At 40.3% G+C, this 26,523-nt stretch overlaps 1 protein-coding gene across 1 annotated transcript in view; it reads left to right on the forward strand.

Annotated features, from left to right (window-relative positions):
- ephb3a (eph receptor B3a) overlaps positions 1–26,523 on the forward strand; it is an 86,374-nt gene that overhangs the window by 16,291 nt on the left and 43,560 nt on the right. Inside the window, exons 2-5 of the mRNA XM_088334968.1 lie at positions 4,641–4,705; positions 9,221–9,893; positions 19,903–20,058; positions 24,914–25,249. Of these exons, the coding sequence (XP_088191094.1) occupies positions 4,641–4,705; positions 9,221–9,893; positions 19,903–20,058; positions 24,914–25,249 (1,230 nt within the window). The remainder of the gene's footprint in view (positions 1–4,640; positions 4,706–9,220; positions 9,894–19,902; positions 20,059–24,913; positions 25,250–26,523) is intronic.

Genomic DNA, 26,523 nt, shown 5'->3' on the forward strand with positions numbered 1-26,523 from the left:
CCAGTAATCTCGTGGTTATCGCAGTTATTGGGGACCAAAACCTCCCACGAAGAGTGAAGTAGCGTCGCGTCCTTATAAAAACCCCTAAGGGTCAAACATACCTTGAGATGATGTCCTTACAGTATACTGTACAACTGTAAAAACACAGAACACAGGATTGCAGCTTAATAAATGGTCTTTATTATACAGTTACTAGCATTTTTGCATAGTGCCAAACCAGTCCCTATATATTATAATCATGTGATGAATTTCACCAAAAGCCATTTCAGTTTTTTATCTTATGTTTTAGAATACAAAACCAAATAATTGATTTTATCTGATCAACTCACAACCAGTTCGGGTGTTTCCTGCCCATTGTCTGAAGATGGCTGGGATAGGCTTCAGCACCCCCGCGACCCTACTGAGGATAAGCGGTGCAGATAATGGATGATCAAATCAATAATCGTATTAAGATTAAACAAACAATACTTATAATATATGTAAAAGGTGTCCCCAAAAATGAATTCACACTTTGACTTTACATAGCTAGTAGCCCATTTTTTCAGTTTATTTGTAAGAATGCTGGATAATGAGCTCACTTACTTACTTACTTATTGCTCCAGCGAAGGTCGGGGGGTCCCGTCCCTGTGCGTTGAGCCGACCAGATGAACCAGGTTTTTCCAATGCTGGCGGTCTTGTGCCAGCTGTTCTGCATCCTCTACGGCAACTCCGTGTTGTTGGAGGTCGCCCGCAACGACGTCGAGCCATCGAGTGCGGGGTTTCCCTCGTGGTCGTCTCCAGCCTGCGGCCTTTGGGTCAAACTGGAGAATGGCTCGTGTCGGATGGTCTGGTGGTAGACGAAGGACATGGCCAAACCAGCGGGTGCGGCGTTGTGCGACCAAGGAAGATGCTTGGGGCTGGCACGTGCGGGCTCTGAGCTCTTTATTGGAGACTCGCTGGGGCCACCTGATGTTCTCGATGGTTCTGAGAGCCCTGCTATCAAAACCATCGATTCTTGTGGCCAGGGTGTCGTTCAGGGGCCATGTTTCTGAGCCATAAAGCAGGATAGGGAGTACGGCGAGGTTGTAAATGCGGAGCTTCGTCTTGCGTGCGATGGTCTGGTGCCGCCAGAGTGGTTTCCAGAGAGACTGCAGAGCAGATGCTGCCAGGGCTCTTCTGCGGAGAATCTCTGGTTTTAGGTCCCCATTGTCTGTCACCATGGACCCCAGATATACAAAGCTCTTGACAGGCTCTACGATGTCGCTACCAATTTGGATGGGAGGTGGATCTGGTCCATCACCGACATACATGAACTTGGTTTTCGTCCAACTCACTTGCAGGCCAAGCCGCGCTGCCTCTTCGCTGTAAATGCCCAGAGCGTCTCTCAGCTGGCTGTAGGAAGTGCTGAGAATGATGGTGTCGTCAGCATACTCCAGGTCAGTCAGGTGGTAGTTGCCGAAAGACACTCCGGGGATGCGCTCACTAACCCTGAACATCAGATGGTCGATGATGCAATTAAAAAGGTCGGGAGCAGCCACACAGCCTTGGCGAACGCCGCTGGAGATAGCAAACCAGTCGGAGTCAATGCCGTTGATACGGACACAGCTCTCTGTGTTGCTGTAGAGCAGCTTGAACAGGGCTATGATCTTGGGTGGTGCTCTGAGAGCTTGGAGGATGTTCCACAGTGAAGAGTGGCAGACGGTGTCAAAGGCGGCCTTCAGATCAATGAATCCGATATATAGATGGCGATCTTTACGGAATTCACGGGTCTTTTCTATCAGCAAACGGACGGCAGAGATGTGGTCCGTTGTGGAGCGGTTGGGCATAAAGCCAGCCTGCTGGGGACGGCGGCAGCTTCTGATTGCTGGAAGGGCACGGCTGAGCAAGATCCTGGTAAAGACCTTGCCCGGGATGGAGAGTAAGGTTATGCCTCTGTGGTTTCCACAGACAAGCCTGTCGCCCTTGCATTTCCAGAAGGGCAAGATGACTCCTCTGGTCCAGTCGGTGGGCAGCTGCTCCGATTCCCACACCTGGTTGAATAGGCGGGTTAGCCACTCCACCATGCCATCACCGCCGGCCTTGAGCATCTCGCCGGTAATGGCACAGATGCCGGGGGCTTTCTTGGTGTTCAACTTCTTCAGAGCAGCTCTCACTTCCTCGGGTGTTACGGGGTCTGTGCAGCAGGTGTCGTTAGGAGGTGCTGTGCTCGCAGCCCGTAGGAGGGTGGGATCAGCCGGGATGGTGCTGTGCTGCAAGAGGAGGCTAAAGTGCTCCTTCCAGCGCTCGAGGCAGTTGGCTTCTGTCATGATGAGGTTGCCGTCTGAGTCCTTTACCAGGGCTGTCTTTATGTGTGGGCCGCTACGGGCTTGGCGTAGTAGACTGAATACGCGGCTCATGTTGTTGTTGTTGGCCGCGGACTCAAGCTGTTGGGCTTCTGCCTGCCAAAACCTCTCCCTATCTTCAGCAATGGCCACATTGCGCAGGCGATTCAGTCTCCGATACTCTGTGAGGTCGCCTCGGAGTCGGGCCTCACGCCGCTGGTCTATGATGTTTAGTGTCCTCTCTGATATCCAGGGCTTTCTCGGGGAGGATCGCGGGCGTCCGAGGACATTGTGAGCAGACTGGAGGACACTTTCCTTGAAGGCCGCCCAGTCTGTCAGCTTGTCAGGAGCCAGGGTATCAAGAGAGCGGCGGATGGAGCAACTGAAGTCTCTGGCGATGTTGGGGTCGCTGAGTCGGGAGGAGTCGGGGCGAGGCAGAGTCTTGTGCTGGTTGGCTCGGAGCTTTAGCTTGAGCTGGGCCACCAGCAGACGATGGTCTGTGTTGCCAAGCTGTGCTCCTCTGAACACCCGGCAGTTGGTTACAAACGACTTCCAGCGTCGTGATATCAGGATGTGGTCCAATCCCTTCCTGGTTCTGCCATCTGGGCTGTACCACGTCCAGTGATGGATGCATTTCCGGGGAAACCAGGTGTCAGCAACACAAAGGTTGTTTTGGTGGCAGAGGAGGAGGAGGCGGTTGCCATTGTCGTTTGTTGTGCTGTCAACGAAGGTGGTGCCGACAGGTGAGCCGGGGGACCGATCAATGCTGGATAGAGTGGCGTTGGCATCAGTGAGGATGATGGTGACGTCGTGTGGTGGGGCTTGGTTGACAGCCTGGTGGAGTTGGTCAAAGAACGCGTCCTTCGCATCCTCATCAGCGACATCGGTGGGGGCGTAGGCGACGATCACTGTCATCTTGCCGTGATGGTGGAGGAATCGAGCAGACAGTAGTCTGTCACTTATTGGTGTCCAGCTGATGAGGGACCTCCGGAGGGCTTTTGGAATGGCAAGAGCCACACCGTAAAGGCCGGTCCGACTCTCGGGGCCACTCCAGATGTAGCAATGGTTGCCAGCTGTTGTTTCACCATTGCCTTGCCATCGTACTTCACAGAGCCCTGCCATGGTGATGTTATAGCGACAGAGCTCTCGGGACAGCAGGGTGGCAGCTCCGGGGCGAAGGAGTGTCTGGACATTCCAGGTGGCGACACGGGTCTTATGACGAAGATCGATCCGTACTCGTTGGTCGGGGGCAGGCTGGGGTCCGTTACCGTGTTGGTCAGTCCGGCTTCTTTCTCTGGTCAGTTTCGTAACAAAGTGTGTTTCTCCTGGGTGAGTTGTTAGCCCTCCGCAGGATAGTCGGTTGGTGGGGCTGCCACCTCACAGCGTACCGACACGCTGGGGTCTTTGTTTGTCTGGAACCTACCCCGGAGACCGGCCCGCCATGGGTGACCCTACCAGGAGCAAGCTCCCGACGGTATCGCTCTCCAGGGTCACTGGAACACGCAAGCCCCCTCGCCGCATCAAGGCCAGACCCATCCGAGGGGGAATGAGCTCACGCTTAAGCAAAAAAATATATATATAAAAAGTTCTGAAAACATTCTGGAGATGTGAAATTAAGCAACGATGCGTTGGAACATCCTCGTATTATTTTTATGTTTCCATAACGTTTTCTGAACAAATTAAAGCCCAGTATCTGCCATTGTTACTTCAAAATCAAACCTGAAATTTGGAAAAACACGTTTGGCCGTCTTATGTCAATATGTGAATACATTTCTTTGGGATACCTAGTATTCTTTACTCAACACACAATAAACAAGATGTAAGTTTTCATTAATTAAAACATTATATTTGTGAGGCGATGCATTTATTTTGTATCAGTGATTATTTTGAAAAGATATGTCTTGAAAGGAGAATTACCTTTTTCCTAATAAATATCCCAAACTAATGCAAACTTAATTTTTAAGTTTCTGATTAAATATATCAATGTTTTGTTTTTCAGGCAAAACTATTTTATAGTGTTGTATCTTGCTCATGAATAATTAACTGGAAAAGCTGGAAAGAATTAAGAGCATTTCCTCTCACTGTTTACTAGTTTGAAAATCTAATTTCAGATGTGACCGTTTTGACAATAAATCAGACAATAAAAATTGCATCCTTAATTTTATTAGAAAATCTTTTTGTGCACAACACACAAATTCAACCAGCAAAAATGCTGTTTCAGATTCAACTTTTTTTTTTTTTTAGGATGAGGTAATTATTTTTTCCATCTGACCATTCCTTTTTGCAAACTGATAAGTGACATTAAAAAAAAAGTCACTTTTTTCTTTGCTGTCTTTGCAGAAACGCTCATGGACAGTCGGTGGGCGACAACAGAGCTGGCCTGGACAACATTCCCAGAAAGCGGGGTGAGCATATGTTCCCAATGTTTTGTGGCCCCTCCCGCTCTGTTTATCCCTCCTTTAACGGTATTTGTTCCATTTGCTTGTTAATAGAGCCCCGAGTGTCTTGCGCAGCACACCTCCTACTGTTTCATTGCTTTGTTTTTGCAGTGTGTGTTTGCTTTTTTGAGATGCTAAACACGCAAATCAAAAACACGCTGCGCGACACTGAGAGAAGTAACTGCGGATTGTTAGTGTTACAAAAAGAACACAACAAAAAAAACAGTAAAAGCTTGATGAGCCTCATGCAATCTTTGCATTCTGCTGTCTAAACCAAATTGCAAACACGAAACTGAAAGGAATCCTGGCAGCAGGACAGAACTAACAAAACTGGGTGAGAAGAGTTGTTTCCAAACAGCTTTCATCATCAAACAAAAGTATAATCATTACTCACAAATACCATGGGAATTCTCGCAGTTTTAAAGGTTAAAGGAATGCTCTTTAATTCTTAACCGCTAGATGTCGCTGTATTGCAACAGTGACTAAAATTTTCAGAAAGCGGGCCAGATTTCGTAAGATGAAACAGTGTGAGGGCCGACTATTTAGCTGGACATTCTTTGAACAGTTTTTAGTTAAGTCACCCTACTTGAAAGGTATGCATTTCTGATCGGCGTCGAGACCACATAGCTCGCCTTTGTAGCATTTTCATCAGACTCTCAGGATCTTGTGAAAAAGCCCTGAAATGCCGTAAAACAGCTTCCAGTTGCTGCACCTTTTCACAGCGTTCGTTTCCAGTTAGCTTTTTCTAGTCAGCATGTTTTGTTTGGCAGTGCCTCTTGATATTTTATTCTTGGCAAATTAGGCGGACACGATTGTTTTGGATTTCGGTTTCTGGGAGCAGCTCATGTTGTGTAAAATAAATGCAAATTTCTCGACATACGACTATTCAAAAAATAGCATGTTTATATGATAGTCCAGGTACTTTTGCTTATTAATCAAATCAATATTGTTTTTTTTAAATAAATGTGGTTGTTTTTTTTTACCACTAAGCGGCACTAAATAAAAAACACAATGTCACTTTAAAAAAATCGGCAAAATATTCCCACTTTCTCAACGATGACAATGTTATTTTCTTCTCAGAAAAAAACACATCAATTGTTCCATAGTGTTCATAATTTTACACCAAGACAAGCTTGGTTTTGAAACATACTTTTCATAAACATCAACAAAAAATAAAAAAGTAATTCAATGACATGGAGAAGTTTTAAAAGGCAACCCGTGGCAACATACAGTACACTGTCCAAAAGCTTTGTATACACAAGGGTGAAATCTTATAGGTGTGGTGTGTTTCTTAAAAAGTGAAAAGTTATTCGTCTTTTTATATTAAGCAAGCGTGATTAATGCAAAACTAACCTCAAAGATCCCTATGTTTCATTTTCCAAAGCGCCTGTGTGCTTTATCTTGCTTTTTTGCAAAGCATTTTGGGTGGAACACATTTGGTAGGAGATGTCGGGGAGTGGCGGGAGTGCTGTAGAGTGACGTCATGCCTGTCCTCGTGGTTATTTTTTTCCTTTTTTTCATTTGTTAGCGTACAATTAAAATGGTGTAGGTAGGAAACGTCTTGCTTAAAGGGGTCTAAACGCCATCCCAAAGCCAAGAAAGATAAAAAAGAAGACAATTCGAGAGGGTCTAAGAAATGCACTTACTTGCACACGCATCATGAACGGGCTTACTGAGGCTGCAATGATGACACAAGCAAGGAGTTGGCAGCAGCAAGTAAAAAAGTTACAAATTCCCTACAGCTCTTTTAAGGAAAGGCAAAGTCCTCTTATGGCAAACTTGGCTAGAAAACAAGATAGGTAAAACAAAAGTCTTTGGGATTCAAGGCCGAGACAAGCAGACTGCATATTTTTTAGATTACCGAGGTTCAGTCTACTTGTCATCTTGATTAGTCAGAAAAGCTTCCCTATTTCTTCCTTGCAGATTGCCAGTACACTTCCAAACATGAGCAAGCCTTGAGTGTTTTAGATGACACGCCACTGTCACTCTGTTCACCATGCATACCACTACCCACAGTCCTCAATCATGCAGTTTTTTTAAACGTTTTTGTTCACTAAACACACACTCCTTTTGATTGCCCTTTCAGCTATGTATTTCCTTCTCCAAACGACTGCAAGTGTGAATTATTGTTTTTCTGTACCCAACCCTCTCCAGGAAACATTTCCCCTGTAAGGCACACAATAGGGGTATGCATTAAACAACAATACAAGGGAATAATTTTCATATCAATTATTTTTGGGTCCCACAAGCTACAGCCAGGGTTCAAGTTCGAATTCATCTCACTGCTCGAAAACAAACCGAAGTGCAAGCATATAGATAAAGGCAAAGCAAATCTTCACAGTCCTCAAGAGCTAGTTAGACGCATGGAGTGCCTCATAATTGAAATCCAAGCGTGCGTTGAAGTCCGAAACGAAGTTGGCTTGTATGAGTGCTGGGAAAATGAAGCAACATGAATTTGACCCAAGGGCTAACAGCCCGACAGAGCTTCCTCCTCTCCCTCTGCCGACTCCTGGCCAATGTCATTTGTCTTTGCTATGTGAGCGCAAAGTCAGTCAATGGAAATGCTGGGTTTCCATGGAAACCATCCTGTGCAGCACAAGCTCCATCCTTTTTTGGGTGAAAAAGGGCAGAGTCTGCGCATACTGGTATCCATAAAGTTGAGTGTCAGTAACACCCAAGACATTCAATGCACCCCACCCTTGGCCTAAATGTTCAGGGACCTGAAATTATAATATTTGTCACATAGTTTATCAGTGTGTTGCTTTTGATTTATGACAGCAAATGACGATTCCCGGGCTCATCGCGTGGGAATGAATTGCACAGCGTCTTAAAGACGTGAGATGACTTATGCAGTATTTTCTTGCTGTGAAAATAATCAACTTCTGCAAGCTCATTTGTTATGGAAACGAACTATTTATTCCAACAGGGAATTGGGGGGCTGGGTAAAAAAATTGATAGACTGCCACAAGCTGGTTGCTTAATAGACTATGCATTTATTGACTAACCGGGCCATTAATCAGCCTGTGATGTTAGTTACCATACATTAATATGCAGAACACCAACATATGTATTAAGCTATTCATCAACTTTAGATGGTATTGACAGTCTGAATCATAGTAGTATTATACACCTTCAAATAGTTCACCTTGCAACACATGTATTCATAAATAATAGGCGATTGATTGATGGAAATATGTGTAACATGAGAAGGATGCAGTGCAGAAAATATATTCCAGAGAGGTCATACAGCATGAGAAGGATGTCTCACGGCCATCCAGGTGCCGTGTTGCATTTAAATGACCAGCTTAGCAAACGTAGATCACTTGACAGCTATTCAGCCCAGTCATCTTTGCAGGGGAACACTGCTACCTCGCTTCCTATGTGTGGTCTCTTCTCACATGTTTCCCTATAAAGGGCTTTCAAATATTTCCTTGCTCTCTGTTACCAGTCTATGTCTGTAATTTCTCTAGTATAAAACTCTTCAATTGAATTACTTGCTGGTCGAAATTTTCGAATACGACTATTTTTTTTTTTAATTTGGAAACATGAAAAAGGCAAATCAAAAGTGGATAATAAAAGCTAAAGTTACTGATATTTTTTTTTGAAATCAATTTGTTTTAAATCCAAACATAAGACCATCAGTTGCAATTTCGTTCTCTTTCTAGACCATTGCATCAGTGTTTCTCAACCATAGCGACAGAGACCGGTTCTTCCCTATCACCACCCTAAAAAAGCACTCAAAACTGTGAACAATGTGCACTATATCTTGCGACATATATGGACATTTTTGGTACTGTTAAATGTTATTGTCCCACCTTTTTATCGCATTTTTGTCGTAATGCACTGTTTTTCGTTGCACTATTATTACAACTTGGGCCAGTCGCCAAGCACTACATTGTAAATATTTTTGACTATTTATCCTGACATTCTTTTATCTTATTTTTATCTTTTATGTCCTCACTAAGTGTTTATTCTGGAGTGCCACGTCCAGTCTCGTTGCAAACAATGTTCACTACGTTGTTGTCAATGACAATCAAGAGAATTCAATTTAATATATAAGACTACAAATGTGTATCCCAGTCTTCATTTTTACAATCAATGAGGCATGCTCAGAAATCTATTTTAATGAGAAGATGTGTTTTCGATGAATAGTCTGGAAGTAATGAGTCTAATTTTCAGACTGATTCTTCCAATTCAGATTTTTTTTTCCGCTGCAAATTATTCCTCAGTTAGTCCCTGACACAATGTGGGATTCGTCTTTTATATCGGATGTCATTTCTCGCTCATGCTTGGCTGCTTTGTGTTCGGCAGTTCTTTGTTTAACACAACTCGGTATTAATTAAAACGTAACAGATAAGCGCCTTTCTGCTGTGGATGAGTTGTCGTTGTTGTTGTTCAAAAACTCTATTTAAAGCGCGTGTCATTATCAAAGGTCTAATGCTTTCCCTTGTCACACTTTTTGTTTTGTTTTTCATCCCACAGTGGGAGGAAGTAAGCGGCTATGATGACTCCATGAGTCCCATCAGGACCTACCAGGTGTGTAATGTCCGACAGCCCAACCAGAACAATTGGCTCAGGACGGACTATATCCCCCGCAGGGGTGTTCTTCGTGTCTATGTGGAACTCAAATTCTCAGTACGCGACTGTGCCAGTATCCCCAATATTCCCGGCTCCTGCAAAGAGACCTTTAATCTGTTTTACTACGAATCTGAAGGGGACACAGCTACGGACAGCAGCCCCCTGTGGCGGGAAAACCCTTATGTCAAAGTGGACACCATTGCCCCCGACGAGAGTTTTTCCCTCTTGGAAGCTGGAAGGATCAACACGAAAGTGCGCAGCTTTGGCCCGCTGTCCAAGTCGGGCTTCTTTTTGGCCTTCCAGGACCTTGGAGCCTGCATGTCGCTGATCTCAGTCCGAGTGTTCTTTAAAAAGTGCTCCACCACCATTGCCAATTTTGCCGTCTTCCCTGAGACAGCCACTGGCGCGGAAGCTACTTCCTTAGTCATTGCGCCGGGAGCTTGCGTGACAAACGCTATGGAGATGTCTGTCCCGCTGAAGCTTTACTGCAACGGAGACGGAGAGTGGATGGTTCCGGTGGGTGCGTGCACTTGCGTCGCTGGTTATGAGCCCTCCTCAGACCGCACCCAATGCCAAGGTATGTGCACCCAAATCTTACCCACGTTTGACTTGCTTTGACATTTGACAGCAATACAAATGCAGTAAATTAAATTTTTTGACATGCCAACAACTTTGATGACGAATGTTGTCCTAATTCGAACACTGTTTGACAAACAATCAATTGTCTGGAATTAAACTACATTTGCACAGGTTCCTGATAAAATATCTCTAATTTAATAGGGGGAAAAATAGTACAAACATTTGGGCAGGTAAAGTGGACGCGGCAACTAGCAATGTCTCAATCTAATACACAGTGTGATGAAGGCCCAAATAACTTGTGTTATAGAGTTAGAGTTGTTGAATAGAATAGAACAGAACAGAACAGCACAGACCAGAAAATAATTAGCTACTCTCTGCCTAGTCTAGAGGTTATTGCCAGCTTGTCATATTGCAGCAGAGCTTTCAATATTATAAAGGATTTTTCTCACCCTTGCTTCTTCCTCTTTGACCTGTTGCCCTCTGGTAGGCACTACAGGTACCTTAAAAAAGAAAAACATCCTCAGATACAGCTTCTTCCCTCTTGGTCATCACCAGCCTAAACAAGTGCACAAAACTGTGAAAGCATTTTTATTGGTGTGAAAGTGTCCCAGTTGTGTTTCCTAATAAAAATGATGTAGTTAATTATCATTAAAAATGTAGTGCTCTACTCACTTTTTGTGATCAATTGTAAGTAATGCAAGTTTTTAATGTTGAATCATACTTTCCTGTAAGAGGACAGTCATGGGGAATACGACTAAACCAGTTGGGAGTTTCAAGATACAATTACACACATTTAACTTAATTGCACAAAATCCATGGAGTCTTTAATGATGTACCTCCCTCGTATTTTATTTGACATTTCAACCATTATTGAACTGCAGCTGCTTAATATTTCACCCCGTGAGTCAACCCCAGTTTTTGCCCTCTCGGCATGTATCGCGTGGCTCCTGAATAGAGGTGAAGGAGGGTGGAGGCAAGCATGAATTAATGAGCTGCTGGCGAAAGGAGTTGCATACAAATACAGGAAGAGCAGGTCAGGATAGAGGCGACACAAAGATAGCTAGGCAGAAACCTGAGCCAATAGAGCTAATAGTAGAGAAATACAGATAGCAGCGGAAAAATGGCTTTTGAAGTCCACGGTCGAGAGGAAGGCACGTTAGCCTATGTGTAAAACCTGTGAATGATTAAAGGTGGGAAATAAGATGGTGTATGAGGGTGTTGTATGGACAAGCGTTACTGTTCGTCACATCTGAACTGAGAAGTGACGTAAAATGCACGGCAGCCATGTTTGTCGTTACCATTTGGCGGCTCAAGGTTAAAAGCTTGTCACCTGATAAAAAGCTCTTCAGGGACTCAGCCGGGGGATGCGGGTGAGGAAGTGTAATTTTCTTCTCGGCCTCCCATTAGTTAATCTGCATGCGGCCGCACTCATTAACATCGTTCACAGTGCGTGAGCCAAAATGGCTACGCTAAAATTAATCACTCAGACGCAGGTTGTTGTCTCAATGCAGATGAGACTCTCGAGACAAAGCGCTCTCAAAGGTCTTCACAAAACTTGCTCAGCCCGGAGAATCTATTAAGTGATGATGCTCATAACTCAAAATACTTTTACCAGCGACTATCTGTCCCTTTCAATTAATGAAAAAGCTATTGATTTCTGCATGGCCAAGGAAATAATGTCTTAAATCTCTAATAAACCTTTATGTAAAGTATGACAATATTTGCCGATTTTAGTCAATGGTTCTTTTTATGGTGTACATAACTTGGCCACTGAAGGGTTTGTAATCTATTCATGCAGACAATGACAGAGAAGTTTAACTAAACAGTTGTGTTTACAAAAACAGCGAGTGTTTTTGATAGAAGATAAAGAATACTTAAAGGGACATTGTGTATTATTCTTAAGCAAAAATACATGATCCATTATATGAATAAATAATTGTAGGTCGGAAATTCTTTATTTATTTTATATAACAATATTCGTCCTTTTGCTTTGTAGCACTCGTTTTTGGTTGCACTACAGACTACTTTGACATCCACTGTTTAGTGTTACACCGTGTTCCTTAAAACATTTTTTATTTCTGTCAACTTCTTTTCTAGGATTGGTTTCTAAAAGCACTTTTACACTTCCACAAGCAATATGTCCTTTAACACTCAACATATTGTACCTTCATACTTGTTTTAAATGTGCAATCTAATCTTGTATATAAATCCTGTTTTGTGTGAGTGTCTGTGTTTGCATGTGTCTTATTGGCTCTGAAAATGCTTTACTGATTTTTGTGAAAATTAACACAGTTGTACTTTAGGCCTCTGGGAGTGTTTTTGGGAGTCACGGCATCCCCAATAAGTTCAACAAAATCAATAAACATCTGCTTAGGTGCCCATGCGGCTTTTTGGCATTCCCTAGTGGGTTATTGACGCTTTTTCAACAAACTACAGCCCCAACAACCTCGCCTAAGTATAATGCCTGGCTGGGCTATTATGCTTGTGTGAAATAAATTTTCTTTGTTTTTGTTTTGTCTTGTTTAACTTTAAATAGTAGTGGCAATATTTGCTCATTTTGTCTGTTAGATTCTAGACGTTAGATTAGTTGCATTTTATTGCCTCTAGGATGCCATATTTTATGTTGAAGCAAAAAAACATTGTATCTTGAAAACTTGTGACTTCACTGAGTATTATCACACAGGGCCCTAATTCTTTAGACCACTGCGTGTGCCCCTGGCCTAAAAACCGTTTGGGAGATCGTGCTATGCTTCTACAAGCAATCTGGCATATTTTATTACAGGTGCCTGGTACATTTCTAACTTTTGGTTAACTAAAAGTTGACGAGAATTCTGACTTGTTAAAACCTGGTAATACGCAGACATTTGAAATGAAGTGGTCTAAAATAGGGCTGCAACTATCGATTATTTTCACAATCGATGAATAGGTCGATTATTTTTTTCGATTGATCAATAAATCTGATTTCTTAACGACATTTTAAATTTATTTCTTTATTCAAATATTGATGTTTTGGACAGCTAGAAAAGCAGTGCGCAAAACAACAGAATATTCTATGATATAAACAAAAATATATTCTAAACACCTGCAAATATGTGAGATACTTTTTTCCTACCAACGTATTCAAATAACATATTAAATTTGGACTTATCATACAAAACAACAAATAAAGAACAAAACATTTCATCTTATGTGTAGAAAATTCTAATAGAGAGAGAGAAAGAGAGAAAATCTGAGAGTTAAACATGTCACTATTATTATTTTTCTTTGTACTTTATTTATTTTATTTACTTTTTTCTGTTTTTTTGTACTTCTGTAGCACTTTCTGTTTCCTTGAAATAACATTAGCATTGTCTCATGATAAAACAGTCAAAGTTTAAACTTTTATGCCAATTTTGTTTGTAATGATGCAATGTTCGATTTAAAAAAAGGAAAAAAAATCCAAGATATTTTTTTATAAAAACGGTCTTGGCGCTTTCTGCTGGACCAAAGTTGCACTACAACTCACAGCATCACAACTGAATTGTGTGCACTCTTTGTATTGATTTAACGTACTTAGTGGCTCATAAACCACCGGATACGACAAATCAATGATCTAATTAGTTGGCAACACTTTTAATAATCAATTTTTTTGATTGGTTGTTGCACCTCCTGTCCAGACAGATTTGGGCAGATTTGAGTGGTATGCAGGAAGAGGTTCTGTCTCTCCTAGGTTGTCTAGATTTGTATGAAGTTGTAGTCTAATTCCACAGAGGAAATCTTGATTAATCTTGAATTGATCTACAACATGCAAAGAGAAACACTTGAGTAGGGGAAACAGTAGTGCATCATAATATGCTGAATCATTGTAACGCTGGTGAGGTTAATGGATCGAAACAGGACAGTGGGATGATTCAACAGAGGATGCAAAAAATGAAAACAAATAACCAAACATCATAAATCAGATAGCCTGGAACCTGAAAGCCTGTTGGAAGGCAAACATTCTGCACCGTCATGACATTGATTTATATATATATATTTATTGTGTCGTTTCTCAACCAAGACTTTAGGCTGTTGGAATTATTCTAAAAGCACCATTGTTAAGAATTAGCCTTCAACTTAAAAAGACTGAAAAAGCACTCAAGCCGACCAGTTAATCATTCGCTTGCTCACTGGTTGGGGTTTATGAGCCCTCATGCTGACAGGACAGATGTTTGCCAGAGACCCCACTTTTACACCACAGCTTTGGAATGTGGCAAATGGCTGCTGGGTCTCATTTGTCTTTTGCAGTTAATCTTTTTTGATCAGAATACTTCTTTAGTCTTGGCTTAGGATGGTTTACATTTAAATATTAGCAAGATTTAAGATCAAATTTACCCTTAGAGGCATTCTACCATTATGCCACATGTACTTCCAAATTGCAAAATTCGGAGCTTTTTTAGAAAAATAGAATAAAAGAAATTGAACACATTATTCCTTCTCATTTGTGGGCAGGAAAAGCAGGCTTAATACTTCTTCTGGTGTTTAGTCTAACAAATTGTGGGCATTAAATGTTGGTGAATCTTGATTTCATTTAATTCAGAGAAAAGAAAACAAGTAGAATTGTGCATGGCAAAATATCATCCTTACATTTCCAACTAAATGCAGGAGATTAATTATTGACGTAACAGAAGCATGTAGAAAATAACACGGTAAACTACCTTTGCTACAACTTGGATTTGTCACAAGCAGGTCTAAGCTTGATCGATTGACTGTAAATTGTTAGATATACCTTGGGCGGGTCAAGCAAAACTCACTTGTTCAGGTTGAATGACTCGCATAAAAAATTAAGATACAACGGTTTTCTTACCAGAGAAGTCATGTTCAGGCAACACCATTGAAACCCTAAATATCATTGTTAAGTTTTATGTTTTGGGAATGTAGAACCTTCAATAGGGTGCATTGTTTGAGATGACCTTAAAAACCTAAAAGTATAATATTTTCTCTCCTAAGTACCGTGTTTTCCGCACTATAAGGCGCACCGGGTTATAGGGCGCACCCCCGAAAAACAGTTTTTGGTCCTATATTTTCCATACATAAAGCGCACCAGATTATAAGGCTACAATTGGAACGTCGACAAAACAGTCAGATAATTCAGTCAAACTTATAACCCCTTAACATTCAGAAAGCATGCAAAGAAGCAAATACGTGTCTCAGACATGTACGGAAACAGTGTCTGTACGATGTCACCGATCACTCAAATGCATCGTTCCAAATATCATTCGGAAGGTTAAGGTCTTGGGATTCAAGAAATGCCAAACATTTCTTAGTTTCCATTTTATTTTTTGCTGGCAACTGTGTGGATAGCAAAGTAAGAATTTTATTGTGCAGGGAAACAGGGTTCTTTACTGTGCATATGACAATAAACACTTTGAATTGAATTTAGTTTAAAAATAGACTCATCACAGAAACATCAAGATTGTTCTAAAACAAGATACCGGGAAAATATAAAGCCGCATAGCTCACCAAAGTTCTCTTGCAGCCATCACGTTCAATAATGATACGTAACCATGGTCTTCTTACAATCGTGAGTGTAGTAAATCCAGGAGAGTAAAATATTTACTAATACAGAATAGTATAAAATGTTTTCTCTATGCCGTAGTGCAACCCAACGTGTGATTTACAGTCACATCTTTTTCGTCCAATTGCAGGCTTTGTTTCACCCCTTTAGCCTATGCGAGCCTGTAAATGATAAAAAGGATCCGCCCTCTTTACATCCGAATAACTTTAGCCAAAAGTGACTGATTCAAATGATGATTGAGACATTGGTTAGGAAATGAAACGCCGGTATATAAATCCCAGCATACACCGCGGACTACTTCGCCTTCGGGGGGAAATCTAGTCGGCGGCTGCTTGCCTCAGTTGCATGACTTTGCGACTTAATATTGATCCATATATAAGGCGCACTGTATTATAAGGCGCATGGTCAGCTTTTGAAAAAAGTAAAGGCTTTTAGGTGCGCCTTATGGTGCGGAAAATACGGTATGTGTTCACAATGCCCAACTGAGTTCAAAGCATTTTTATGATTTTTTTTTTCCACTGCGCCTATCTGTTTTTATCTTACTTCTTGTACAGCTGTTCCAGGACTCATAACACGTTAGGATTTAGGAAAGAGGGAAGGAGAGGTGGAGAGTGATTTCATTCTCATCCCCGGGGCGGTTTTGTTTGTGTAGCCTGCAAATGGTAAAAGCCAAAATCAGCCTGTTTCAAATACAGTCCAAACACTAACCAAAGTCTGCCAAATGATGAAAAAAAAAAGAGAGTTTATTAGTATTTGACCTCAACCCAGAAGATGGCGGCAGAGAGTTGCAAGTTTCCAAGTTGAGGACAACCACCTTTAAACAGTAAACCCTCCTGTCATAATATAGGGCTCATCGTCTGTCAATTTAGCTCAACTGCTTTTGGTTACTGTTTGCAAGTCCTACGTCCGTCCCAGTGTTGGCAAATGAGGAAGGTTTTTTTCTGCAGTATGCTCTGTAAAAGTCCTGAAACTCAACAAAACAACAACTTAGTAGAGTGCCCACAGTAAATATGTAACAATCAATCATGCCTTCTGTTTCTTATTGGTTGTTTTTCCTCGGGTGTTGCTTGTGGTTACTTTAAAGTCTAATTAGAACAATTAAATAAATGAGGACAAGATGTGGTCAGAGATGGGCAGGCATTGTTGCCTCCCACAGATCTTTTTGTCACGCCATCAATATTGTAAATTTGGACAAAACGTGTTTTCTTTTTTACTACAAACCCACCATTTATTTGTCATTTTTAAATTTATATGAACTTTTCCCTTGTAATTTAAATCCTGTTGACGTTCCTGAAAAACGGAAGTTGATTAATAGGCTAATTATGAGGGAGCTTTGTATGCATTTGGAGAATTAATGGTATCCTAAGTGCTGCAGGCTGATGGATGGTTCTAGGTAGTAGCCTTCTCCATTTCTGTTTTTCTGAAAATCTGTCAGCGGTCCGTCATCATTTGCTGTCATTCAAGCTTCGAGAGAATAATGTCACCTGAACTATGGGAAGGAAGAGGAGGGCAGATCGGATGCAAATATGATGATAATGTTCTGTCACATGCAGTCCATTTCTCACTCGTGTATTGATGTGTCCGTTAATACCGAACTTCATTAGTGCACCTTTTATTGTACTGTGACAGATCTCCTTTTTCTTTGTTATTCCCTTTTTTATTTCCTCTAGAGTTGGCAGAAGTACCTTAACATAAGTAGAAGTACAGATAATGTTTGGTATAAATGGAAATAAAGGTCTAACTAAGCATTAAAAAGTCACGTTCACTGCTGGTTACAGTGTATACCAGTGGTGGCCGTGCATTTCACAACTAGGCGTTCAGTGATGGCCTCTAACAATTTGTTGTTTTCAAACAAACTGACTTTACGAGCCGGCTCTTGGAAATGGAAAAAGGAGTCGCCTCCCCACCAATCAAGAGCCAGTTCTGTTCAAAGCGCTTTTTTTCTCTTGTGCTTGGTCAATAAGCATGTTATTTTTGGAGGGATTTTGTGTTGTTGACTTTTAATTTCTTGAGCATAATAAAAGGTCAAAATTGTTTTGTATTTGAGCTTTTTTGTACATCTGTGAATATTTTGATTTGTTTCCTGTGTTTTTTGGGATAATGCATTTTACATAAAAAAATGTATGTCTATCCATTCTTGTATTTCATAGTTTATCTGTTTTTGCACTAAAATGTTCATATTTGAATTAACATTTTGTTTTTTGTTTTTCTGAGATTCTCGGTTCCTTGACATTAAAATGATAAGTATGAAATGTTCAGTCTTTAAATGATGTACAAGTTCTCTGTAGTGTGGACAAAAATAAATGCTATTATAATTTAGTAAAATAATAGATTTTAGACTTTGGTGCATTACAGTCCCCTAGCGGACATTTCACTCACTTTGCCAACTTCAAATCTAAACTGACATCTTTATTGACACATATGTTATGGTACCGGGCTTTTAGAAATGTTTGTGATGACCTCCTGGCAAATTTCTGAGCATGGCAGCAAGTAATTGCTGACATGTGATTGGCTAATGAGGAATCGGGTACCTTTTTGACTCAAAGAGCCATGAAAGCAAAAATACTTTGGAAAAAAAAATTGAGAGAGCCACACCATATATTTTAAGACCAAATTCAACAAAACCGCAAAACCCGCTCTCCAGAAAAAAGCCAACTCTACAGCATGATTTATTTCACTGTGTGTCATTTAATGATTTGATCAAATCAATGAAATAATAATAATGCCAGAGGCTGTGTCCCATATCAATATAAATACATCACTTAATTTATGTCTCCCGCCCTCAGTTAATTAAGAGTGTTGGGCAGGGTTGGGTAGGGTTACTTTAAACTGATTACTTTCAATTACTTTTGGATTACCCCAATACCAAATATGCTAATAAAAGACAAAATAAACTAAATATGAATAAAATTACTAAATTTTGTGCAGGCTTGGGGTGTAACGGAATACATGGAATGGCACAAATGATGTTGGCAAGCTGTTTGGTTTTATTTTCATTTTGTTAGTTTTGCCGGAGATCAAAAAGATCAAAGCCAGGAGAGAAAGCTTACCACGTGTTGTGAGTCATAATTTTATTCATATTTAGTTTCTTTTGTCTTTTATTAGCATATTTGGCATTGGAGCAAAGTAATTGAAAGTAATCAAGTTAAAGTAACCCTACCTAACCCTGGTGTTTGGGCTCATTTTGGTCCTAAATAATGGTTTCAAAACAAGGTCAAAGCAACGTTATGTTTTAAAACTGTCAGAAATGACTGCAAATGATGATGTTACCTTTCGCCAGACTGTGCTGAGCAAGAGAGAGAAGGGGGAGCCTTTAACTGTGTTAAGAGATTCACCCACTTCTATCGATCACCAAATCAAATTGCTCCGAGTAGTTTGCTGGCGTTTTTTGTTGTTGTTGTGATTGCTTCAGCAAGGCACGACTACATTGCCAAGTGCTGTAAGCACAGGGCAATGTAGTCGTGTCCAGGGTGGCTTGAGGGGGCCCGACCCACATTACCTTTAACCATGGGTAAATGTTGAATTCCAAAGAGTGGATGCTAGCGAGAGGATGCTAACAGCTATGTGCGCCGCTAGCAAAGTGTTGGGCTGGCATAGCCAGCCCAAGTATTAGCGATGAGAGGTTGAAGCTATGCTTACTCATGCTAGCTGTAAAAACTGTTGGTGACGAGTTGGGCTGGTGAAGCCAGCCCAAGTATTAGCGCAAGCTAGCTGTAAACACTGTCGGCAATGCTAACTTCTTCATGGTAAAAATTTTTGGTAATGCCAATATTTTAACGACTTCATATTTATAAATTATGCTAATGGATACATGTTGATGAGTTATGCTAACAGATAAATGCTATAGAGTAATGCTAACGGCTAAATGCTAACTTCTTCATGCTAAAAAATGTTGGTAATGGCAACATTTTAACGACTTCATATTTACAAATTATGCTAATGGCCTCATGTTGATGAGTTATGGTAATGGGTACATGCTAAAAAGTGATACTAACAGCTAAATGCTAATTTCTTCATGCTAAAAAATGTTGGTAATGGCAATATTTTAACAACTTCATATTTACAAAGTATGCTAATGGGTACTTGTTGATGAGTCAACTATTTCTAAGTCTTATCTCTCCAACGTTCTCTCTAAATCACATGGTTCACAATCCAGGCCCCTGGGTCAGATGTGGCCCATTAGAAGGTTTTCTGTGGCCCCTGAGATAATCTTGATTCTATCGAACACCAGGAATCGTTGTGTATTTTTTTCTGTCACTGTGTTTTTCCTCCTTAAAAAAAGTGTTGTTTATGGTTAATAGATTTTTTCCTCTTTTATTTCATTCCAATCCAAGAATATTTCGAAAAATATTTAAGAATAATAGAAGATTGCAATTGTATTTTTTTCTTTAATTGAATTCAGCTTACTCTTGCTAAAATAGAAACTTTAGCATTCTGATTGTGCCTATAATTTTTCTCTCGTCTCCCCCAGCTTGCGTCCCTGGGACTTTCAAATCCAAATTTGGTGACGGTTCATGCGTTGCGTGCCCGACCAACAGTCGCACCGGTGCCGGAGGTGCCAGCGTTTGTCCCTGCCAAAGTGGCTTCTACCGGGCTGATATTGACTCACCTGACACTTCCTGCACTAGTAAGTCATTCTGTGTTGTCCTCGAAAAAATGTCTGACTTTGTTTCTTTCGAAACAAAAAACAGAAGAATGTTTGGGTGGTCGTTTATTAGAGTTGTCTTTGCGCTAGTCATCGTTTTAAATGTTAGAATAAAACAAAAATACAGTTTAACATTGTTTTTGCTTTCGGACAGGGATTACATAAACAATATTTAAAAGACCTATTTAATAACATTTATAAAAAAACGCAATACAATTTTGCTTTGAAGTTGGTAATTATGAGGAGTTTAGCATTTTCTGTTAGGGAAGATGGCCATCTTGTTTTTCAAAGCATTGCATGTTGTGAAACAGGTCTTTACTGCACACAATTTAAAGATTTTTTTTTTCTCAAGTAAATGCGATCTTTGTGTGATTTTTGTTAAAATTCGGTTTGAATTTTGTGGCAATAGCTTACAGTTTTTGTCAGCCAAAACATTATTGAAGAAAATAGAACTTCACCCTGTGAAACTACTGTCCTTCCTCAAGGCCTCACTAATAATTAATTATCCAAGACCAGCAGAAAAAAACAGCAAATTTAGAAGTTATTTTCATCCGCAATTAGCAAACCATCAAACTCTGAGACTTGAACCGTATTATTTTTCAGCATTAGACGGACAGACAGACAGACAGACAGACAGACAGGCAGGCAGACAGACAGACAGACAGACAGACAGACAGACAGACAGGTGATTAGATAGATGGATAGAAATAAGGCTCTGCCAATGCTGTATGAAATTGATTTGCAGTGTAGAAAACAAGAAGCAGCAACAATGTTTTTAATCCATTGAACCCTGTGTATGCAGGTAATTGTTTTTCTAAGCTGTTCATCATATGGTTATTGTTGAAAGTGTGTGCTTGCAGTAATTGTCAATTTTTTTTCCCTGAAAATAAGTTTTTTGTTGCCATATATAAACAAGACCCTATATTCAAAGTTGTGTATCCGACACTATGTAAACCATTGTGTGCTTCGACAGTAAACAACTGTAGGCTTGCTGACATTAATATGATGTGATATGCAGTCCATCTGAGTTGTGGACGGACAAAGCTCTCAGCGATGGTGCTGATAGACAGTGACATGAGCTGCCTCGAATATGTCAAATCACTCCCAGAGGGCTTTTCCACACGTTAAGTGACACACCCGGCCTTGCAACTGTCCTCCGCAGATCGCTGTCGCGGGAACACTGCGCTCTGACGCTGACCGGCACACAAACGCATACACATACTTAGGCGGCAGCACCTCAACTAAACATACAAACACACGGAACTGACACTTTTGTCCGTGTGGCCTGGCAGACCTCGTGCGCCAGCCTGTACTTTGTGTGGCGTTGCAACAAGCGAGAGCAGCTTGGGCTCCGCGTGTGTTTTCGTCAGGCTTCCAATTACGGTTGATAAGGCTTCACTCTGAACTGTCTCTTTCTAATTAGAAAAGACAAGGTGAAAGCAACGTGGCTCAGGGCAAATTTACTGGACAGGCAGTTCGATTTGCTCCCTTCACCTTGCAACTTGTTTTGGCCCTAACAGTGAATCTCACTTTATCCATATAATAGCAGATAACACAATGTTTTGGTACACCTTTTGTTTGTGGTCTTAAAACGTTAATTTACAAAAAAGTCATGCAAAGTTATTGCCACATTAATCACAAGTATGACATTATAGAAAATATTGCTTATTGCAAGTATATTTTTTCTAAAGTTATTTTGTTTTCTTGTAAAGAAAGCAAAGTTAACTTGTCTTGAGGAAGGTAAATTATTTTACCTGGCATGATAAAATAATTTTGTTTATTTTAAAAGGACATTAAGTATTTTTTAGCGTTTTCTAGTGGTAAACAAAATCATTAAATAAATAAAAACATATTAATTGAACTAATAAGCAAAAGTACATGAAGTGTCATCTAAGCATGCATTTTTTAAAATTGTCATGAGTCAAGAACATTTTAAAAATTCGATGAGAGGGAGCTGAAATGATTGTCCGCCATCTTGATGTTAAGGGTCACCTCAACCAGCTCAGTAGCCTAGATGGTAGTGTGCCCGCTTTGAGACTGGGAGGTCGCTGGTTCGCGCCTCGGCCGAGACATACCTAATTGGTATAATGGCGGCGCCCTCTGTCTGCTGCGGCTGCATCGACTCGCTACAACGGGTCAGGTGTATCGACATTTCGTTCTGTGTACATTGTTACAAAGAATGACAATACAAAGGAAATTATTATTATTATTATTAAAAAACATAAACCTTGTGAAAGGTAAGAAAAATTAAAAAAAAAAGATAAATAGTGCAGGTCACCTCATATTTATCACTTTATATTTTGTTTTTCGCTTTGTTGCACTCATTCTCTGTCCCTTTAAGTTTAAAACAAGTTAAAATATATCAAAATTGGGGAAAAGTACACATAAAATGAAAAAGATTTGTGGCAATGTGGAAATAAGGACTCTCCTCTTTGTTAGAATGTTGTTTAAATCTTTCAGTGCGTCGCTTCACAATATCAGCATATTGGCAGAAAATATGGCTCTTATTAAGCGTATGTTTTTATTTTACTATAGCTCTTACACTTCTTTTGTGATGAAAATGAAAAAAATAATCCTTGAAAAACATTATTATGTACACTAATGGATGGGGGATTATTTTGCTCATTCTAATTTATTTTAATAATTACTTTAAAATACTTATCAGATGAGAGCATTTTTGCACAATCTGCTGTATCAGGTTTTTTAAATTAGTTTTAAATCAAATGCAGTCATAATTACTTTATTTGTATATGCCTTAGTCATGAAAAGTCTCAAGGGGCTGCACAGGACCACAATTACAACATTGCCTTATCTGAAATCTTAACTTCAAATTTCTGAACATTTTAGTTTTAGATTAAGACAGAAACAGTTTAAACATATATTTAAAGATGAGTTGCGTAATTTGAGTTCTCCTTAAAACGTTATTATTTAAAATAATGCCCAACTGGGTTCAAAGAGCCTTTATATATTTTTTTTTCACCATCTACTGTGTGTTTTGCATATTTTTCAGATCCTCAAGCCAATTTTAATATCACAAAGACAACCCAAGGAAATACAAAATGCAGTTTTGAAATGTTTATTCCATTTATTAAAGGGACAGTGTTTAATATTAGGTGAGGCTAGTAGTACAAAAATACTTTCATTCATTAAAAACATTTGATTGACATTGATTTGAATACAAGGAAAAAAATACATGAACTATCTTACCAATGTTGATTTTTATAAAAAGTCATAAATCAAGAAGTATGTATTTCTTTTACACAGTTGAATCTAGGCTTAGGTTGCTGCTATGTTTTCGAGCATCCAGCCGCCAGACTGTTCTCTGTGGTATTGGCCCTCGCTCACACCAGACAACACAGTGCCATCTAATGATCAAATCTTACACATTGGCTCTTTGAGGGGGGTCTATTGTGAAAAGGTAATTGCCACTTAACCTAAAAGCAAGTTGTGCCACCTTTGGCAGCGATAATCAAAATATAAATCAAACGTTTACTATAGTTTGTAATGAGTCTTTCCCAATTCTGTGGAGGAAGTTTGGCCCACTCTTCTTTGCAAAATTGTTTCAAATATGCCATATCGAAGGGTTTTTCTATCATGAACTGCCCATTTAAGGTCACACCACAGTCTCTCAAATGCATTCAAATCCGGACTTTGACTTAGCCACTTTAGAACCTCTTTTTTTTCTTTGAGCCATTCAGGATAGGACTCATGTGTTTCTGATCGTTGTCCTGCTGCATCATCCAAGAGTGCTTGAGTTTGAACACGTTCTCCTTCAGGATCTCCTCGTAAACCCCAGAATTCATTACTCGGTCAAACACAGCAAGTTGTCCTGGTCCTGAGGAAGCAAAGCAGCTCCAGACCATAACACAGCCGACACAACTTTACTGTTGGCTTCATTTTCTTTTTGTCAAGTTATGTGCCATTTTTACGCCAGATGTTACAGGATGCCCACCTTCGAAAAAGTTAAATTTTTTGACTTATTTGTCCACTGAATATCTCTCTGGAGGTCTTGAAGATAATCAAGATGTTTTTTGGCAGATGTGAGACGACCTTTTGTGTTCTTTTGTGACAGCAGTCGTTGTCGCCTGGGCACTCTCCCACGAATGCCGTTTTCGACCAGTGTCATTATTATAGTGGAGTCATGAACACTGACCTTAACTTGGGCTGCTTTGATGCCTCAGGACCAGGACAACTTGCTGTGGATGAGGGAATAATGAATTCTGGTGTTTAGCAGAAAATCCAGAAGAAAAATATCTGGCCATTGATTGTGTCCTCAAACTTAAGTATTAGTGGATCATGCAGCAGGACAATGATTGAAAACACACTGGCAAGTCCACCACTGAACGGCTCAAAAAAACAAAAAACACCAAGATGAAGGTTCTAGAGTCGCTAAGGTTTAAATCCAATTGGGATGCTTTGGTTTGACCTTAAACAGGTAGTTCATGGTAGAAAAACCCTCTAATGCGGCGATTTGAAACAATTTACAAAGAAGAGTGGGCTGAAATTCCTCCACAGGATTGTGAAAGACTCATTACCAACTATTGTAAACATTGGATTTCTGTTATAGGTGCCAAAGGTGGCCCAACTCGCTAGGTTCAGGAGGCAATTACTTTTTCACATAAGGCCCAATAGGTTTTTATTTTTCCTGTGGTTTATAAAATGAAATAACATTTCAATCCTGTATTTTGTATTTTTCAGGTCGTCTCTATGTGATATTATAATTAGTTTAATGATCTGAAACCTTTGTGAGTGATAAATATGCAATAAAACAGAAATCGGGAAGGGGGCAAATACTTTTTCACGGACATGTATGAAATGATTGACATCTGGCTTGCAGCGATCCCATCTGCCCCCCGCAACGTAATCTCTAGTGTGAACGAGACGTCGCTCTCCCTGGAATGGGAGGAACCTCAAGACACCGGTGGCAGAAGCGACCTGGTGTACAACGTTGTGTGCAAGAAATGCCTTCGCGACCGCAGCCCATGCACACGCTGCGACGACAACGTGGACATCTCCCCTCGCCGACTGGGGCTCAGGCAGAGGAAGGTCGTGGTGAGGAATCTTCAGGCTCACACCCGCTACAGCTTCGAGGTGCAGGCAGTCAACGGCGTCTCCGGGAAAAATCCCAACACTCCGCGATACTCCACAGTCAACATCACCACCAACCAGGCCGGTTAGTAGATTCATAGGGCTTCCCTGGTCCATATATCACAACAGAAGAGGCAGTTTATTGCATCTTAAACTCAAATCAATGTCAATGAGTGACATAATGGTCTGTTAGCGAGTTATGGGACTTGTGTCGGGTCAGTTTCCAACCAAAAGACCTTGGGACTTGTTGAAAAATCAAAATTTAGAATTTGAGAGCTATGGCGAACAAACCTTTTCCCATCATCTCTATTTTGAGAACGACAGACCGAAGTTGCCAAACCATCAGGCCAGTAAATTAACTCTCCAGGAATGATCTAAATTCTCTCTATAGTGAAGTAATTAAAGTAAAAAATAGGGCTTTGTGATATTTCATATTATTAGTCACTCTGGATGAATATAATAATTAGAGAATAATTAGTCCCAGTTGATAAGCTTGTAATTAAGAAGACACTTAAAATAAAGAGAAATTCCACCAACAATTATTTTTAAACCTGCAGAGACAAAAAGGAGAGGACAGTGCAAAACACCCTAAAAATGCCAAAATCCATATCTGCCTTTCTTTATTATGAAATCTATTATGTTATTAAAAAGTACATCCTAAATAAAATGTGTGGTTATCAAAGAATAGCAACATAATTGGCCAATACTGTATTGACATAAACATTGCTTAATAGTCAAAATTTCAAATAACAGTGGAATATAACAGCCAAAATAACAAACTGACATCCTATGCAATTTTCCAACCACACACAATTGTTTGAAGATTTTTTTATTCATTAAGCTAAACAGAATAATGCAAAAAGACACTCGCACCTTGTGCAAAAAGATAGCTACTTACAGCTTAGGAATAACTTTCTTAAATATCAGAAATAGCTAGTTAGTAACAATTGTTTATTAATCAATAGCAGCTTCAAAGAGTATGGGTCAATTTCCACCATCGATTTTAGTCAAGTCAAGTCAAGTCATTTTTATTTGTATAGCCCTGTATCACGAAGAGTCTCAAAGGGCTTCACAGATTGTTACACTATATTACACAAACTATTTTCAACCGACAAGAGGAGTAGGTTATTCATATGCAATGGAGTAGAAGTGAGTTTTAAGTTTAGATTTAAACATTTCCACTGAGGTTGCAGATCGAATCTCAGGGGGAAGAGCATTCCACAGCACCGGTGCCCGGATGGAGAACGCTCTCGAACCAGCAGAAGACTTTTTTGCTCTCGGGATCATCAGAAGACCAGCACTCTCAGATCGTAGGCTTCGGACCGGGACATAGTGGCAGATCAGATCTGAAAGATAAGA

This window comes from Urocampus carinirostris, chromosome 1 (genome assembly GCF_059441175.1).
Source record: "Urocampus carinirostris isolate Australia breed hairy pipefish chromosome 1, RoL_Ucar_1.0, whole genome shotgun sequence".
In the NCBI taxonomy this organism is placed as follows: domain Eukaryota; kingdom Metazoa; phylum Chordata; class Actinopteri; order Syngnathiformes; family Syngnathidae; genus Urocampus; species Urocampus carinirostris.